Raw genomic sequence first — 15,872 nt, 5'->3', positions numbered from 1 at the left:
GCCTTGCTGGTCCTTGGAAGGAAGGACCTGCTCCTGGAAGGCGGGCAGTGCCGGTGGCTTGCTCTGTGTCGCTTAGCCAGCCCCGTGTCCTTTACCCTCTCCTCTGTCTTGTAGAATCTTTGTGTCAATGAAGATGTGAGAAAGCTAGGTTCTGTGCAGCTCATCAACGACCGCTGTGTGGAGCTGCAGAGAAGCAAACACGGTAGCCTCCAGCGCCCCGAGGCTGTAGGGAGGGCCTCTGGGACCGTGTGCAGCCCTGGGACGAGCGGAAGCAGCCCTGGGACGGGGGAAACGGCGGGAACGAGGGCAGAGCAGACCGGGCTTCCTTCCTAAAGAGCCTCACGTGGGGAAAAAGGTCTTTTTGCTTTTTAGTCCGGATCTAGTCCAGTACCCTGGCTAGGAGGCGATATCATAGGCCTCTTCTAGAGAAGACGAGGTGAAATGCCAGGAGTCCGTAAGCAGCAGTTCCGGAAGGGTTTAGCGGCCCCGCCCCGTGGTGCAGACCCCTTCTGGCCCCGCGATCAGAACCTCAGCTGAGGTTCTTTCTGCCTTTGCCCCTGTGCCTGCGCCCCTCAGAGAAGAAGAGCGTCGTCGAGGAGGAGAAGCCCGGGCGGAGGAGGAGGCTGGAGCCGCGGGCCACCTGCCCCTTCTACAGCCATGAGCAGCTGCAGCTCCTCCGGGACGAGGTCCTGTTGGAGGTGAAGGACATCGAGCAGCTGGCGGCCCTGGGGAAGGAGGCTCGGGCCTGTCCCTACTACGGGAGCCGGCTCGCCATTCCAGCAGCCCAGGTGAAGACCCCGGAGGCTGGGCGGTGGCTCTCGCTCTGAGCAGGGCCCAGGAGGGAGTTCTCACTCCTCTTTTGGTTCAGGAGGGTGTCACTGGCCGTGGTTGTCTGCCCGACACACCGCCCACTGAGGACACGTCACCCACTCTCTCCTGGTACATAGGGTTGGAGGAGGCCCCAGGTGCCTAGGTGGCTCTGGGCTGCAGGGACAGTTGGCGTCCTGGGGGATGGCACATTAGCGCCAGGGCAGAAACTAGAGTGCCGTGGGGAGCTACGGGATGTAAAGGTCTTTCCAGGTGCCCTTTGGGTGCATGGTCGTCCCACCTCGCGCACCTGCCTGCAGCACAGGTGGAGACCCTTCCCTAGACTTGCTGTATGGAGTCAAAAATGGTATCATTGTTATTTGGTGGTATGATTTAACTGTTTTCTTTCTACTCCCTTAATTTAAATGACTTGGAAATAATGTATCATTTATGGAGAATTTCATATAATCAAGAGAAGATTTCCATAGATTTTTAAAGATGCGGGGAACTGTGTTAGTAACAACATTACCTGGCAGTTAGACGCTTGTCAGTGTGCTGCCCGGAACTGAGTGTGAGGGTCACCGAGAAACTGGGGAGCCCACCCAGCCTCACGGTGGTCTCAGCCCTCCTGGGGTCTGGACACACTTGGGTGCCAGTATAGTGAGATACCCTGAAACTCTTATGATCTCGACTTTTTAAGGCACTTTGCACGTCGTTTTTGTTTATAGTAGCCCACCGAAATAGCTAAGGCAGGTATTATTCATATTCTGCACGTGAGGACCCCCGGGGCCCAGAAGGGTTAAGTGATTGATCTGTTTTCTCACAGCACATGAGTAGCGGAGCCAGTGTTAAAACCTGGGCCTTAAGTTTCCAGTTTTTTGGATTTTCACTTTATCGGTATCCTTTTAACTGGAAAATCGTCATAACAACACGGCACCTAAGAAATTGACAGAGTGCTTTTATTTTTGTTACCCCGCCTCCCCCCCGCCCTTAACCCTCATTTGAGATAGACTTCCTCAAGCCCGTTTTGCAGACGAGGAAACCGAGGCTCAGAAAGGTTGACTGTCCCAGAGTCAGACAGCTGGGAAGTGGCGGCTCCAGGGCCAGAACCCAGGGCTGCTTTCTGGGCCCCAGTGCTGTCACAGCGTGTTGAGGGACCTTGGTGCGTTGGGGGCGCAGAAGGGGCTCTGCAGCAGGGGCTCCAGGCCCCTCCGCCCTTGGTCCACTCGGAAGTGCAGTCGGCTCCAGTTTTATCTCTGTAGCTGACGTTCCATCTCCGGAGTGCCCGCCTACACGTGTTCCGGGGGCTGGGCCCGCCCACTGTGGGAGGGGTCCTGCTCCCACCTCAGGCCGCCTCTCCCCCTCCAGCTGGTGGTGCTGCCCTACCAGATACTGCTGCACGCGGCCGCCCGGCAGGCGGCGGGGATCCGGCTGCAGGGCCAGGTCGTGGTCATCGACGAGGCCCACAACCTGATCGACACCATCACCGGCATCCACAGCGTGGAGGTCAGCGGTTCCCAGGTGGGTCGGCCTCTGCCTTCCCAGGCCAGGGCCTGCCGCGGGGGGCAGCGGGCGCGCTGAGCCGAGGCCGGGGCTCCCCAGCGTGACTTAGGACGGGACCCAGCCCAGGCAGTGGGCACTTCGCTTGCTTCTCCCCAGCCTGTGTCGCCCAGAGTCCTCCAGGCCAGGGTGCTGCTAACTAGGTCTCTGTGACCCGGATGGTGGGATGAGAAGCAGGGGTCCTTGTGCAGCTGGTTGTTACTGTTGATACTGCTTTGAGGGATGCTCAAGGTTTCTGAAAGCCGCTGTTCATTGCCCATTATGTGCCCTGCACCACGTGGGGTGCCTCTAATCTTCACGCTGACTCTGCATCGGGCTGGTGGCTGTTTTAAGTAGAGACTCGGAGGCTGAGAGAGGGTTAAGCGCTGCCCCTGAGGTCAGCCTGGGATTTGACCAGCGGTTTCTGACCCTGAAGCCCACGTGACACCCACCCCCCGGACTGCCCAGTGCCAGCTGGCCTGGACGGAGCCGTGATGGTTGCCTGGAACCGGCTCTCCCAGCAGACAGCACGTCTTTCCCACCCCAGGAAGCACTAGCAGGGACGTTCGTTGTCTGCGAGTCATCGTCTTCCCCTTTCCCTGACCCTCAGCGAATGCCGCTGCACCAGCGCCCCTTCACCTCGACTGCCCCCCAAGTGTCCTGGGCTGGCGTTGTCCAGGCATCGTCGAGGGCATCTCTGGCACGGCCCCAGGCTGCTGGTCTAGGGCCTGCTCTGCCATCACATCGCTCTCTGTTCTCCCCCCAGCTCTGCCAGGCCCACTCCCAGCTGCTCCAGTACACGGAACGATATGGGTGAGACGTTGCCCCCCGAGGGGTTGGGAAGGCCCCGCTCAGCCTCGGCACCCCAAAGCCAGCCTGCGAGAGGAGGCACCGGGGTAGCATCTGGCCGGGCCCAGCATGATGGGGGCCAGCTTGCTTTCGCCTCCTGTTCGTTAGGCGTGCACCCCAGGAGGCCGTGCAGGCCCTGGGCCACAGTGAGCCGCCCTTCTGGGAGAGCGTGTGTAGCTCGTGACCCAGTTGGGAAGACAGCAGACAGGAGGGCCTCAGCTCAGGCACCGGGAGGGGAAGTCGGGGTCCTCCCGCCGATGTCCACTGGCTTCTCCCCAGGAAGCGCTTGAAGGCCAAGAACCTGATGTACATCAAGCAGATCCTGTATGTGCTGGAGAAGTTCGTGACTGTGCTGGGCGGTAAGGAGCATCCCCGCCCTGTGGCCAGCTGCTGAGCCTGCTGGGCTCCGTCCCCTGGATGCCAGTCAGGACCCCTGGGGTTTCTGTCTCTCAGGAATCGCCTTGGCCATTGACTTAGAAAATTCTTATTTGTCCGGCCTTAGACCTTTGCTTAGAGCCCTGGTTGATTTGCCCCTGTTCTGAGTCCTTTTTATTTTGCCAGGCCCGACCCCACAGGTGGCAGTAATAATAATATATTGTGATATAAATGTGTGTATGACACTACGTCACAGTGATGGGACTCAGGACTCGGGTGCTCCTGTGAGGAAAGCAGTGCAGGCACGGTAACCCTCAGGCCAGTAAACTGAAGCCCGGAGCAGAGGTGACCGGCCTGTGGTTCGTGAGCCCGGTGAGAGGGACTGGAGTCTTCTGGCTCCGGGGCCCACACTTCTTGGCGTCATTCGGAGCCACACGACTTCCCTCTGGCAGTTCCTATGCGAGCTTTTATAGAAGCTGAAGGGCAGAAAGGCAGCAGCGCTTTTCGGGGGGATCTGTCTCACGTTGATGCTCTTCACTGGGTCTCTGCCGTGCAGCCTGGGCGTCTCCTGCTGGCGCCCGTGTGGAGTGGGGTGTCCCTGTCCCCGCCTCCTCGGAGGATGTGGGAAAGGATGACATCGCCAGGCTCGGGCTGCGTGTGCAACACGTGGGTCAGACCTTGAGGCCCCCCGGGCCGCCCTGCCCCCTTCGTGGGGCCTTTGGGTGCTGTAAATGGCAGAAGACCCCTTCAGATAGGAGCGTTCTTACTCGATAACTACAGAGCAGAGGGGGAAGATGGGGGCCAGAGGCCCACCGTCCTGACCTGTTTGATTCTCTTTTGTAGGGAACGTTAAGCAAAGCCCCAATACCCAGAGCCTGTCTCAGGCAGGTAAGAGCAGGTGGGAGCCGTTTCTGAGCTGCCCTCTGGGGCGCGGAGGCCACGGTCCTCAGAGCGAGGGCTTCAGGGCCCTTCGCTTGTTTGCCCTTAGGGACAGAGCTGAAGACCGTCAGCGACTTCCTCTTTCAGAGCCAAATCGACAACATCAACCTGTTCAAGGTAGGTTTTCACCTTTGTGTGGCATCCAGGTTCCTTTTCTGCCCGCCCCCCGTGGGCGGAACAGCGTTAAGACGGTGGAAGGAATAGAAAGTAAATTCCTTCTGTCCTTGAGCAGCCTCGAGGTCCGAGGGTCTGTAGAGTTACTGTACCTGACCCTCACACACAGCTCATGTCGCAGGAGGGCGGAGTCTTCAGCCTGGGGCGGAGGGTCACGGGGAGCCGTGCCTTCCTCTCTGTGTAATAAGCGGATGCTCGCAGGTGCCTCCCCTCCACCTGTCTTCGGGCACAGTCTTCCCGGGCGCTGGGCAGAGCACGAATGACTTTGCGATCCAGCTGTCGGGCTGAGGTGCCTGAGAATGCGGCTAGGGTGCTTGGCCTGGGTTGGGCCCAGCCTCAACCTTTGCTCCCTCCAGATGGGGCACAGGCTCTGTCGCCTGACAGACCACCTTAGTGAGTCTGGTTTGCTGACGACACAGAGCACCGTGTCCAAGGCAGCGCGTGGGTCCCGTGACTCCAAGGGAGGGGCACCACATCATTCAGGCTCCCCAGCTCAGGAGGACAGCACGCCGCACACACGAGGGGGCTGGTGGTGCTCGGTGGAGCCCAGGGTGACCCGGCTGTGTGGGCTCGAGGCCCCGCTCCCCCTTCCCCTTCACACCAGCTGCCCCCTGGCCTGGTCGCTGCCATCCCCCGCCAGGCGGGCGGCAGGCCGAATGGCCTTGGACTCCTTTCCCCCTCGCCTCGCATCCACACGCTGCCAGGCCCTGACCCCGTGCTCTCATCCCACAGCTGCTGCCCCAGAGCAGGCGGTTGCCCTCCTCACTCCTTTCTGGTCTCTGGTCCTGTTCTCTGCCTCGTGTCTCCTTTACAGACTACAGTCCGGTGACGTTTTTTCTTTTTTCTCTTTGACCACACCACGCAACTTGCAGGGTCTTTAGTTCCCCGACCAGGAATCAAACCTGCACCCTCGACAGCGAAAGCGCAGGGTCCTAACCACTGGACCACCAGGGAGTTCCCCAGTGAATCTTTTTTTTTTTTAAACATCTTTATTGGAGTATAATTGCTTTACAATGGTGTGTTCGTTTCTGCTATACGTAACACATATCTCCATATCCCCTCCGTATCCCACCCCTCCCCTTCAGGTGGTCACAGAGCACTGAGCTGATGTCCCTGTGCTATGTGGCTGCTTCCCGCTAGCTAGCTGTTTTACACTTGGTAGTATATATAAATCCATGTCACTCTCTCACTTCATGCCAGCTTACCCTTCCCCCACTGTGTCCTCAGGTGTGTTCTCTACGTCTGTGTGCATCTTTATTCCTGCCCAGCCCCTAGGTTCATCAGTACCGTTATTTATTTAAATTTATTTATTTATTTTTTGGCTGTGTTGGGTCTTCACGGCTGCACGCAGGCTTTCTCTAGTTGCAGCGAGTGTGGGCTACTCTTTGTTGCGGTGCACAGGCTCCTTGTTGCGGTGGCTTCTCTCCTTGCAGAGCACGGGCTCTAGGCGCGCGGGCTTCGGTAGTTGTGGCTCATGGGCTCTAGGGCACAGGCTCGGTAGTTGTGGCTCATGGGCTCTAGGGCACAGGCTCAGTAGTTGTGGCGCACAGGCTTAGTTGCTCCACAGCATGTGGGATCTTCCTGGACCAGGGCTTGAACCCATGTCCCCTGCATTGGCAGGTGGATTCTTAACCACTGCGCCACCAGGGAAGTCCCAGTACCATTTTTTAAAAATTCCATATATATGTGATAGCATGTGGTATTGTTTTTCTCTTTGTGACTTACTTCAGTCTGTATGACAGACTCTACGTCCATCCACCTCACTACACATATAACACAATTTCGTTTCTTTTTATGGCTGAGTAATATTCCATTGTGTATATGTGCCACATCTTCTTCATCCATTCATCTGTCGATGGGCACTTAGGTTGCTTCCATGTCCTGGCTATAGTAGATAGAGCTGCAAGGAACATTGTGGTACATGACTCTTTCTGAATTATGGTTTTCCCATCCCCAGTGAATCTTAATGGAAGATGGCCCCTTTTCAGAGATCTTCAGGGGCTCCACACCCCTCATCTTGCACACTGTGCTCACAACCAAGCTCCTCCACATGCCCCTGACCTAGCCCAGCTCTCCCTTTTTTTTTTTTCGGTACGCGGGCCTCTCACCACTGTGGCCTCTCCCGTTGCGGAGCACAGGCTCCGGACGCGCAGGCTCAGCGGCCATGGCTCACGGGCCCAGCCGCTCCGCGGCATGCGGGATCCTCCCGGACCGGGGCACGAACCCGCGTCCCCTGCATCGGCAGGCGGACTCTCAACCACTGCGCCACCAGGGAAGCCCCAGCTCTCCCTTTTGTGTTGTGCTTTTGCTCATAGGATTTTTTAAAAACTACCTCTTAATCCTCAAGGTCCAGCTTTGCTGTCATGGTGCAGGAGAGCAGAGGGGACGTGGCCATCACCAAGCACCTTTAGAGAGGAGAGGCTGTGCCGTGCTGCCGAGTCCCTTCTGTGGCAGGGCACCGTGTGCGCGCGCGTGTGTGTGTATATGCGTGTGTGCGCGCACGCGCACGCAGCGGGGGGACAGTGGCAGAGGGGAGGCCTCAGGCAGGAGGGTGATGCAACCACAAGAGGCGCTTTGGGCACCTGGGGGGTGGCGTGGGCCTGCTCCTGTCATTTGGAAGGTGGTTTTCTCCAGCTGGATGTGTTTTCCTGGTGCCTCTGGCTGGGTTTGCTTTCGCAGGTGAAGCGCTACTGTGAAAAGAGCATGGTCAGCAGAAAGGTACGTGTCCCTTTGCGCGGGCCCCCGTCGCTGTCCTCCGTGTGTCTCTTCTCCTGGCCTGCCGAACCTCCGAACGCCCTGTCTCCGTGCTCACCGTGCGGCAGCTCGCTGGGGGCGGGGAGGGGCCCGTCCGGCTCCCTCTCACAACCACTGCTCTCATCCCTGTCCCAGCTCTTCGGCTTCACAGAGAGGTACGGGGCGGTCCTGGCGCCCTCCAGGGAGCAGCCCAAACTGTCCGGGTTCCAGCACTTCCTGCAGAGCCTGCAGCCGGGGGTGACTGTGGGTGAGTCAGAGGGGGAGCCTGGGCAAGCGTTGGCCTTCCTCACGCATGGTCTTCCCGGAGAATGGCTTTAGCCCAGGTGCAGGGAGCCCCCTACTGTCCGGGCTCCCAGACCCTCCTCCTTCCTCTGCTCTGTGCAGCTCCTGCAGCCCCCGCGGAGGAGGGGGAGGACAAGGCACTGCGGCCCGCTTCCCCGCTGATGCACATCGAAGGCTTCCTCGCAGCCCTCACCACTGCCAACCAGGATGGCAGGGTCATCCTGAGCCGTCAAGGTAACCCCGGGAGGAGCCAGCCTGGACCCAGGCTGCTTTACTTCCATCTGGTATGCCACCAGCTTGGGACGCAGAAATGGGTGAAAACTGGCCACCTGTGACCCACGCCAGTAGTCGAGGGGGTGAGGAGGGATGAAGAGGTGCTGGGCTGCTGGCTGGTCTCGGGCGAGGTTGCCAGAGACTCCGCGTAGCCCAGTGTGAAGGTCAGGTGGGCTTTGTTGGAGTCGTGGCTCTATCACCTATGAGCTGCATGACTTGGACCAGTTTCTCCCTAAATCTCAGTTCTTCATGTGAAAAGGGAGACAATCCTGCCATCTACCTCAGGGTTGTCCTGGAGATGAGATGGGTCTAATTTAAAGAGAAAGTTGTATCTCTTATGGCTTCTACATGGACCCGACTGGACATCCCCTTTGTCTCAGGCAGATGGAGGTCTCTGTTGGGCCTGCACCTGCCCTTCTCCATGTAGCTGTCTTTCTCTTTCTTTAGGCAGCCTCAGTCAGAGCAGCCTCAAATTCCTGCTCCTGAATCCAGCCGTGCACTTTGCCCAGGTGGTAAAGGAATGCCGGGCGGTGGTCCTTGCAGGGGGCACCATGCAACCGGTAAGGACACGGTCCAGCCTCTCGCGCCCAGCTGCTGGGATGGGGAGGATGTAGCATCAGGCCTCTTCCCATCCTGTGAGTCCCCCAACCAGAAGGGGGTTAGCTTGAGCCAGCCAGGCAGTGTCCACCAGGTGGCGTTGCTGTTCTGTCTCGTGGCTGGGTCTGGGGTGGGGTGGGCACTGCCCTGCCCTGGTGTTTCTGTAGCCACTTCTCCAGAGAAAGCCATTCTGGAGCTTCAGACCCAGAATGGAGTGCCTTTCCATTCCTGCACCCACCACAGATACAACCTTCTCTTTCTTTTATAAATTTAAGTTTTAGTATACATATTTAGGAAACATATTTTCATTGTAGGGAGCAGAGACAAGCAAAAACAGGAAATAGATAATTCCACCAACAAAAGATTCGTTTTGGTGTATATCGTTACAATAGTCTTTGTATTCATAGTTTTTACAAATACACATACATATTTAAAAAAAAAAAACAAAAATGGTATCTCCACACGCTGCTGTTATAATTTGCTTTTCTCACTCAGCAGCAGAGCACCTTCAGCATTTTTCCTTGTCAGCGAATATGCATTTATCCTGCCCAGCTCTGGCTGCACTTTATCCCGTTATGTGAATCTATCACATACGACCACCCTTCTTTTGTCAGGTATCTAGGCGATTTGCAGCTCCTCTGTTTTAAACGGTAGAGTGGGAGATACAATTGCATCTCTGCACAGCGGTCACTTCCTTAGGATGTGTCTTAGAACCAAGACTTACTGGCTGAAAGGCAAAGGCTCTTCAACCTCCTCAAGCCGTCAGCTCCCAACCTCAGCTTCCTGTTAGAGTCACCCCTGTAGCTGTATTATTTTTCCATTTTTCTTTCTTGTGTATAGAAGTAGACTTTTATTCACTGGTGTATTAGAATCATTTATAGTTGCTGTTTTTTGTTGCTGTTGTTTTTAAATTATTTTTGGCTGCGCTGGGTCTTCGTTGCTGCACGCGGGCTTTCTCTAGTTGTGGTGAGCGGGGGCTACTCTTCATTGCAGTGCGCAGTCTTCTCATTGCGGTGGCTTCTCTTGTTGCGGAGCACGGGCTCTAGGCACGTGGGCTCAGAAGTTGTGGCTTGCGGGCTCAGTAGTTGTGGCGCACAGGCGCTGTAGTTGTGGCACACGGGCTTAGTTGCTCCGTGGCATGTGGGATGTTCCTGGACCAGGGCTCGAACCCGTGTCCCCTGCACTGGCAGGTGGATTCTTAACGACTGCGCCACCAGGGGAGTGCATAGTCGCTGTTTTTGACGCTCAGATTTTCTGAGACTTGGCCTGTGGGAACCCCTCATGCTGCTCTGGTCCCTTTGACATGGCCCCCTTAGTCTTGGGAGGCTTCCCTGCTTTCAGCACAAAAAAATGTCCTGGGCTCACCTTAACACTTTCCTTGCCCAGACCTGGAATCATTCATTTGTCCAGGGTGCCCTGGTTTCTTCAAAGGGGGATTGGTACTTAGAAACCAACATCTGGGAGCTAGGGCGTTCATAGTGCTCCTGGGTCATCACCGTTTATAGGCCATTTCAGGGGACAGACCTAGGGAATAGTTTTCAGACGTTATGAGTCCACAGTGACATTTCTGTATCAAAATCACTCAGTCATTTTACTTGACCTTACGTAGCATCTGTTACGCTGCAGTTTGATTTCTTATCACATTAACATAATTACTTATTTGCTCTATCTCGAATATACTTAAGATAGTTTCAAAATTATACCAGTATTCTGGGACTTCCCTGGCGGTCCAGCGGTTAAGACTGCACTCTCAGTGCAGGGGGCACAGGTTCGATCCCTGGTCGGGGAGCTAGGATCCCACATGCCGTGCCCCCCCCAAAAAAAATTATACCAGTATTCTAACAAGAAACTACTGATTGAATTCAATTACATGCATTTATTTTTTGCCTTTAAAGTACCCCACTAAGGATATGTGGTCATTAGTGATACAAAGTCACTTGAAGTCAAGCTTTTCTCTGTGTGGCTATATTCTGGGTTTGATAGGGAGGTAGGCTTTCAGTTTTTGTTTTCAATTTTAGTTTGCCTTTTTACTTTATGTTCTTAAAAATGTCCACATCTGTATGGTTCAGAAGTCGAAACTTTTGAACAAGTTTTGCTATACCGTATAGCAAGACGTATTCAGTCTCACCTCTGTCCCTCTTCAAACCGTTCCCCATTCCCAAAGGTAATCATTTTTATTAGCTACTGGTCTATTCCTCCAGTGTTTCATTCTAATTTTTTTTGCAAAGATGAGCAAATTTTTTTTCCTTTTTCTTTTATTTATTTATTTATTTATTTTTGCGGTACACGGGCTTCTCACCGTTGTGGCCTCTCCCGTTGCGGAGCACAGGCTCCGGACGCGCAGGCTCAGCGGCCATGGCTCACGGGCCCAGCCGCTCCGCGGCATGTGGGATCCTCCCGGACCGGGGCACGAACCCGCGTCCCCTGCATCGGCAGGCTGACTCCCAACCACTGCGCCACCAGGGAAGCCCTCCCTTTCCTTTCTTACATTAAAGGGAGCTCAGTCAGCTTTAACTTCCCAGCGTGCTCTGGCGATCACACGTTAGCAGTGCACAGGGTGGTCTGCGTTCCTTCTGTTAGCTGCAGGGTTGTCTGCTGGGGGAGATAGGGTAGCTCCTTCGGCCAGTCTCTCTTGAAATGCAGAATGTTACGGATAACCTCACAAGGACTGTCCTTGCGCATATGTTTGGTTTGTGGAGCTGTACTTCAGGGGAGATGCCTAGATAGGGGATTGTGGGTTAAAAAGTAAAAATATGTCTACTTTGTTAAATAGTATCAAATTCCCCTTCCACAGGAGTTGTGCTATCCTGTGGCCCACAGGCAACATATAAGAATGCCTGGTTCTCCAGAGAGCAGTCAGACTTTGGGATTTTTGCCAGTTTGATAGGTGAAAACCCGGAACTCTTTAAAAATACAAATGCATATGTCTTCCCACTAGAGATTCTTATTCAATAGTTTGGGCTGGGCCCTGACCACATATATATGTTTTAAATTCCGAGTGGTGATTTTGTTGCATAGCCAGGGTTTAGAACCACTGTTTCAAATTGCTGAATTTCTCTTGCTGTTCCCACAAGTGGTTTAAATGAGGCTGCCAACACTGGGTATCATTATTTATTTTTTTCCTTTTAACGAATCTGTTACCAGCCTTTCTTTTTGCCTCTTTTTTCTGTTCTTACGTACTCGTCGCCTCCTGGCCCAGGCCTCTGGGAGATGACAGAGCTGGCTTTGTGGTCTGCAGGTGTCCGACTTCCGGGAGCAGCTGCTGGCGTGTGCCGGGGTGGAAGCTGAGCGCGTGGTGGAGTTCTCCTGTGGTGAGGACCCATGCCCAGGGTTTCGGGGCTGGGCCTCGTGTCAGTGTTCAGCCGTGTGCTGTTATCAGGCCCGGGGGCTGAGGCCACAAGAGGGCAGCTTCCTCGTGAGCTCCCCATCTCCGGGCTCTCCTGCTCTGCGTCCCCTGTGTCTGCACGGAAAGGCCTGGGCATCGCTGAGTCGGTCCCGTGTGGAAACGGGGTGGGGGGCGGGGGCTGTGAATTGCTCTTCCTAGTCTGGAAGACAGGGTCGGGGGAAGCTCTTCCTGGACTCTGCCTTGCGGGACAGTCGACTCCAGTTCAGCCTCACTGGGTCTCGCCAGGTCACGTGATCCCTGCAGACAACATCCTGCCCCTCGTCATCTGCAGCGGGCCCTCCAACCAGCAGCTGGAATTCACGTACCAGAAGAGAGAGCTGCCTCAGATGGTCCGTACCAGGCAGCCTGCCTTCCCACGGCCTTTGCGGGGGCAGGAGGCAGACTTAGGGCTGGGGGCACCCTGCCCAGGGCCGAGCATTCAGGCGCTGGGCTCTCCCATCACAGCTGGCACAGGGTGGGCAGGATCTAGAAGTTTACCACGGAAGGTCTGAGCCATCTCCAGCCTCATGCCTTCGGCTGCTGAGGACGTGTTCTTTAAACGAAGCTCACGAGCAGGCTGCTCAGCGCCTTTGGTTCTCTTGCCGTCCGGCTTTGTGGGCTCCGCCTGGGCAGGAATGCGGGTGTTGGGAGCACACCTCTAGTGGCATGCCTGGGGTTTTCAGTGCCTGATTTGTCACAGACGGGGCTTAATCCCCTCCAGGATGTTGGGAGTTGGAGAACAGTGGACTGAGTGGCATCCCACAGTGGGTTTTAGCTCTGGTGTGCCAGCACGGTGGTGTGTCACAGATGCTACCAGGCACCAGAAGCGTCATCGGGTGTGTGGTAGGGAGGGTGGCACATTCCGCCCCGGGGAGCCACCTGGCCGTGCTCCCCCGCAGTCACCCGTGGGTCGCTGTACTTGGCTTTGAGCCTTTTTGGGGGGCTTCAGGAATGGCTCTGTGGCGGGTTCCTTGTCTTCCCTCCCTAGATGGATGAGACGGGTCGCATCCTCTGTAACCTGTGCAACGTGGTGCCGGGAGGGGTGGTCTGTTTCTTCCCCTCCTATGCGTACCAACGCCAGGTCCACGCCCACTGGGACAAGAGTGGCCTGCTGGCCCGCCTGGCTGTCAGGAAGAAGGTGAGTGGCTGCTCCGCTGGACTTCCCACTCGAGAGGACGCTGGCACCCAGAGCTCCTCCTTGGATTTCTTGTGTGCAGGGGCTTCCGCTAGTTCCTCACCCCCGCTTCCAATCCCTGATAACCATCCAGGGGATCTCACCAAGGGCCCTGGCCCTGTGGGCTTCTCCAGTCCCCAGTCTGGAAAACATAAGGCCAAGAGCCACCCAAGACCCAGGCATTCTGAAACCCTTTTCTGGGAGACATTATGTTTACCTTCAGATATTTCAGGAGCCCCAGAGAGTGAACCAGGTGGAGCAGGTGCTGCTGGAGTATTCCAGGTGCATTCAGGTAAGAGGTGTGGTTCTGAGGCCTTGGGTCCAAAGGGCACGTGGCGCTGGCAGCTGAAAGTACCGTGGCTGGTATCCACGCCCTGGCTCTGCAGCTCTGGGCTGGGTGTTTCCTGCAGCACTGTGGCCAGGCAGGGGGCATGGTGACAGGGGCCCTGATGTTCTCCGTGGTCGGAGGGAAGATGAGTGAAGGCATCAACTTCTCTGACAACCTTGGCCGGTAAGGGGTGGGCTTCCCATCTCCCGCGGCTCTGACGCCCACCCATCTGGCGCCTTCGGAGTCCACACCCAGGCTGACTGCTCAGGCCCGTCACCCGCGAGGCGCACGGATGCAACAACTCTGGACTTGGCCCTTTGGGGTCAGGTGGAAAATCAGGCAGCCCCTAACTTGATCAGGACTCAGTTCCTTGGTCTAGACCGGATATCTCCGCTGAGAAAACCCTCTCCAGGTGGTAGGGACGAGGGGAGGGAGAGGCGGAAGGAAGTGGAGTGGAGGTGTGGGTGAGGACGGGCCCCTTGTCCTGGGCACCGCCCAGCTGCCGTGACTCGCGTGTGCCTCCGCCCTAGGTGTGTGGTCATGGTGGGCATGCCCTTCCCCAGCATCAGGTCTGCAGAGCTGCAGGAGAAGATGGCTTACCTGGACCAGACCCTCGTGAGTACCGCCAGTGCCTCGGAGGACGAAGGGAGGGGGCACCCCACGGCTGTGACTCCCCCTTGCCCTGGGACGCATGTGTCCCGTTTGCTCCAGAGCGACAGTACGCCCCTCCACAGCCCCTGAGCTTCTCCATGCCATCACCTATCATGCCGGCTGCTGTGCCCACGAGGCCCACGGGTCCCGCTCCAGAGCCCGGCTGTGTCACTGTCAGTCACCGAGAACACTAGGAGGAGGCAAGAGTCCGCTCTGACGGGTCACCTCCTTTGCCCTTTCCAGCCCCGAGCCCCAGGCCAGGTGCCCCCTGGGAAGGCGTTGGTGGAGAACCTGTGTATGAAGGCCGTCAACCAATCCATAGGTGAGCCTGGGCTGACGCTGCTGGCGAGATGGATGGCTGGAGAGTGAGGCGACAGGAAGGAGGGATTTCACCTGCCATCGCTCTAGCCCGAGCGCTGAGCAAGGGGAAGGGGACACAGTAGAAACGCACTGTGGGGGGAGGCAGGTTTAACTCAGACCCCCAACCTCTGTCCCCATCCAGGCAGGGCCATCAGGCACCAGAAGGATTTTGCCAGCATCGTGCTCCTGGACCAGCGGTACGCCCGCCCTCCTATCCTGGCAAAGCTGCCGGCCTGGATCCGGGACCGCGTGCAGGTCAAAGCCACCTTTGGCCCTGCCTTTGCTGCTCTGCGGAAGGTCAGTCCTGCCTTTCTCTCTCGTCCCCAGAACCTCCCACCCCCCAGCCCCACCCCACCCCGCCCCCAGCCGGTGTCTCCCTGTCTTTCCCTCTATCCACAGTTTCATAGAGAGAAGTCTGGCTCTTCCTGACAGATGGCTGCACCACTGCCTGGTCACCAGGCCCTTCTTTCACCCCGCCCACTAGAAATGTTGTCTTGGGCCTGGTCTGCAGTGATCCTGCCTCAGAAGTTGTGAAGCCCAGGTGGCGAGCGCGGTAGCCCCCTTTCGGAATCAGTGGGCTGCCGGGACCTAGGAATAGGTGGAGAAGCCAACAGGAGAAAATGAGGCTGATCCTGAAGGAACGGTGCCCCGCCATTCCTGGGCCTGTCCCAGGGCAGTTGCTCCCCCTGGAATTGAGCCTGTCTTCCACTCGGCACGGCCCGGAGTCCAGCTCCCTGACCTGATTCCCGGCCGGCCTTTGTGAGCGACTGTGGAGGCCACAGCATCTCCGCCCTTGCTTGCTTCTCAGTATCCACATTCTTGAGAGGTGAGGTGGGGCAGGCCCGCCCTCCCTCTCATTTCTCACTAAAAGTAGCTGTTCTAGGCCTTTCACCCTCTCTTGGGGCTTCTGCTCACCCTAACCACCTTCTTGCTCTGAGTTGCTAAGAACTGCTCCCCACTCCCGCCCGCTGGCCGCAGGTCTTCCTGCACGCCCGCTCCCGGCCCTGCAGCAGGATCAGCTTCCCGGCTCGGCTCGGCTCCAGGTCCTCCCAGGCAGGGGCCCCTCCCTCCCTCCCTCCCTCCCTCCCTCCCTCCCTCCCCACCAGCACCAGCACCAGCACTGGAGCCCACGCGGAGACTCCTCTTCGCCTGACATCAGCAATTATGCTGAGGGCCATCAGGCTCTCAGCGAGGCTATTTTTAGCGACCCCGTGTCTGTCACTGAGACATATTTTCCTGCGTGGAAATGTCCCTCCCTCCGCTGGCCCCTGCTGACCGCACCTCTCCCTGCCCCCGCTACCTGAGACCCGGCCTGGAGGGACATCACCTGCGTTTTGTGCAGCTGTGGTCTCTTAATTAAGAGGGCGCTGTTGGTTTATGCTCGG

General features: G+C 56.9%; 1 protein-coding gene across 9 annotated transcripts in view; it reads left to right on the top strand.

The window, feature by feature from the left end:
* DDX11 (DEAD/H-box helicase 11) overlaps positions 1-15,865 on the top strand; it is a 73,793-nt gene extending 57,928 nt beyond the window's left edge. For 3 of the 9 annotated variants that reach the window (XM_029204325.1, XM_029204329.1, XM_029204328.1), the window contains 20 exons: positions 115-202; positions 577-788; positions 2,176-2,328; positions 3,113-3,159; positions 3,475-3,554; positions 4,414-4,458; positions 4,559-4,626; positions 7,363-7,401; positions 7,573-7,684; positions 7,822-7,953; positions 8,440-8,552; positions 11,828-11,900; positions 12,221-12,324; positions 12,963-13,112; positions 13,372-13,440; positions 13,559-13,659; positions 14,007-14,091; positions 14,371-14,449; positions 14,630-14,784; positions 14,887-15,865. In XM_029204325.1, coding sequence (XP_029060158.1) covers positions 115-202; positions 577-788; positions 2,176-2,328; positions 3,113-3,159; positions 3,475-3,554; positions 4,414-4,458; positions 4,559-4,626; positions 7,363-7,401; positions 7,573-7,684; positions 7,822-7,953; positions 8,440-8,552; positions 11,828-11,900; positions 12,221-12,324; positions 12,963-13,112; positions 13,372-13,440; positions 13,559-13,659; positions 14,007-14,091; positions 14,371-14,449; positions 14,630-14,784; positions 14,887-14,916 — 1,935 coding nt within the window. In that variant the 3' untranslated portion in view covers positions 14,917-15,865. Of the gene's footprint in view, positions 1-114; positions 203-576; positions 789-2,175; positions 2,329-3,112; positions 3,160-3,474; positions 3,555-4,413; positions 4,459-4,558; positions 4,627-7,362; positions 7,685-7,821; positions 7,954-8,439; positions 8,553-11,827; positions 11,901-12,220; positions 12,325-12,962; positions 13,113-13,371; positions 13,441-13,558; positions 14,092-14,370; positions 14,450-14,629; positions 14,785-14,886 lie in introns of those variants that run through there. The other 6 variants (XM_029204324.1, XM_029204322.1, XM_029204323.1 and 3 more) reach the window with 4 other exon arrangements.
* The last annotated feature ends 7 nt before the right edge of the window (positions 15,866-15,872 follow it).

Source organism: Monodon monoceros, unplaced genomic scaffold (genome assembly GCF_005190385.1).
Source record: "Monodon monoceros isolate NGI ecotype Baffin Bay Population unplaced genomic scaffold, NGI_Narwhal_1 Super_Scaffold_6, whole genome shotgun sequence".
Lineage (NCBI taxonomy): Eukaryota > Metazoa > Chordata > Mammalia > Artiodactyla > Monodontidae > Monodon > Monodon monoceros.
The sequence above is the reverse complement of the archived record's forward strand: the minus strand, read 5'-3'. Positions and strand labels throughout refer to the sequence as shown.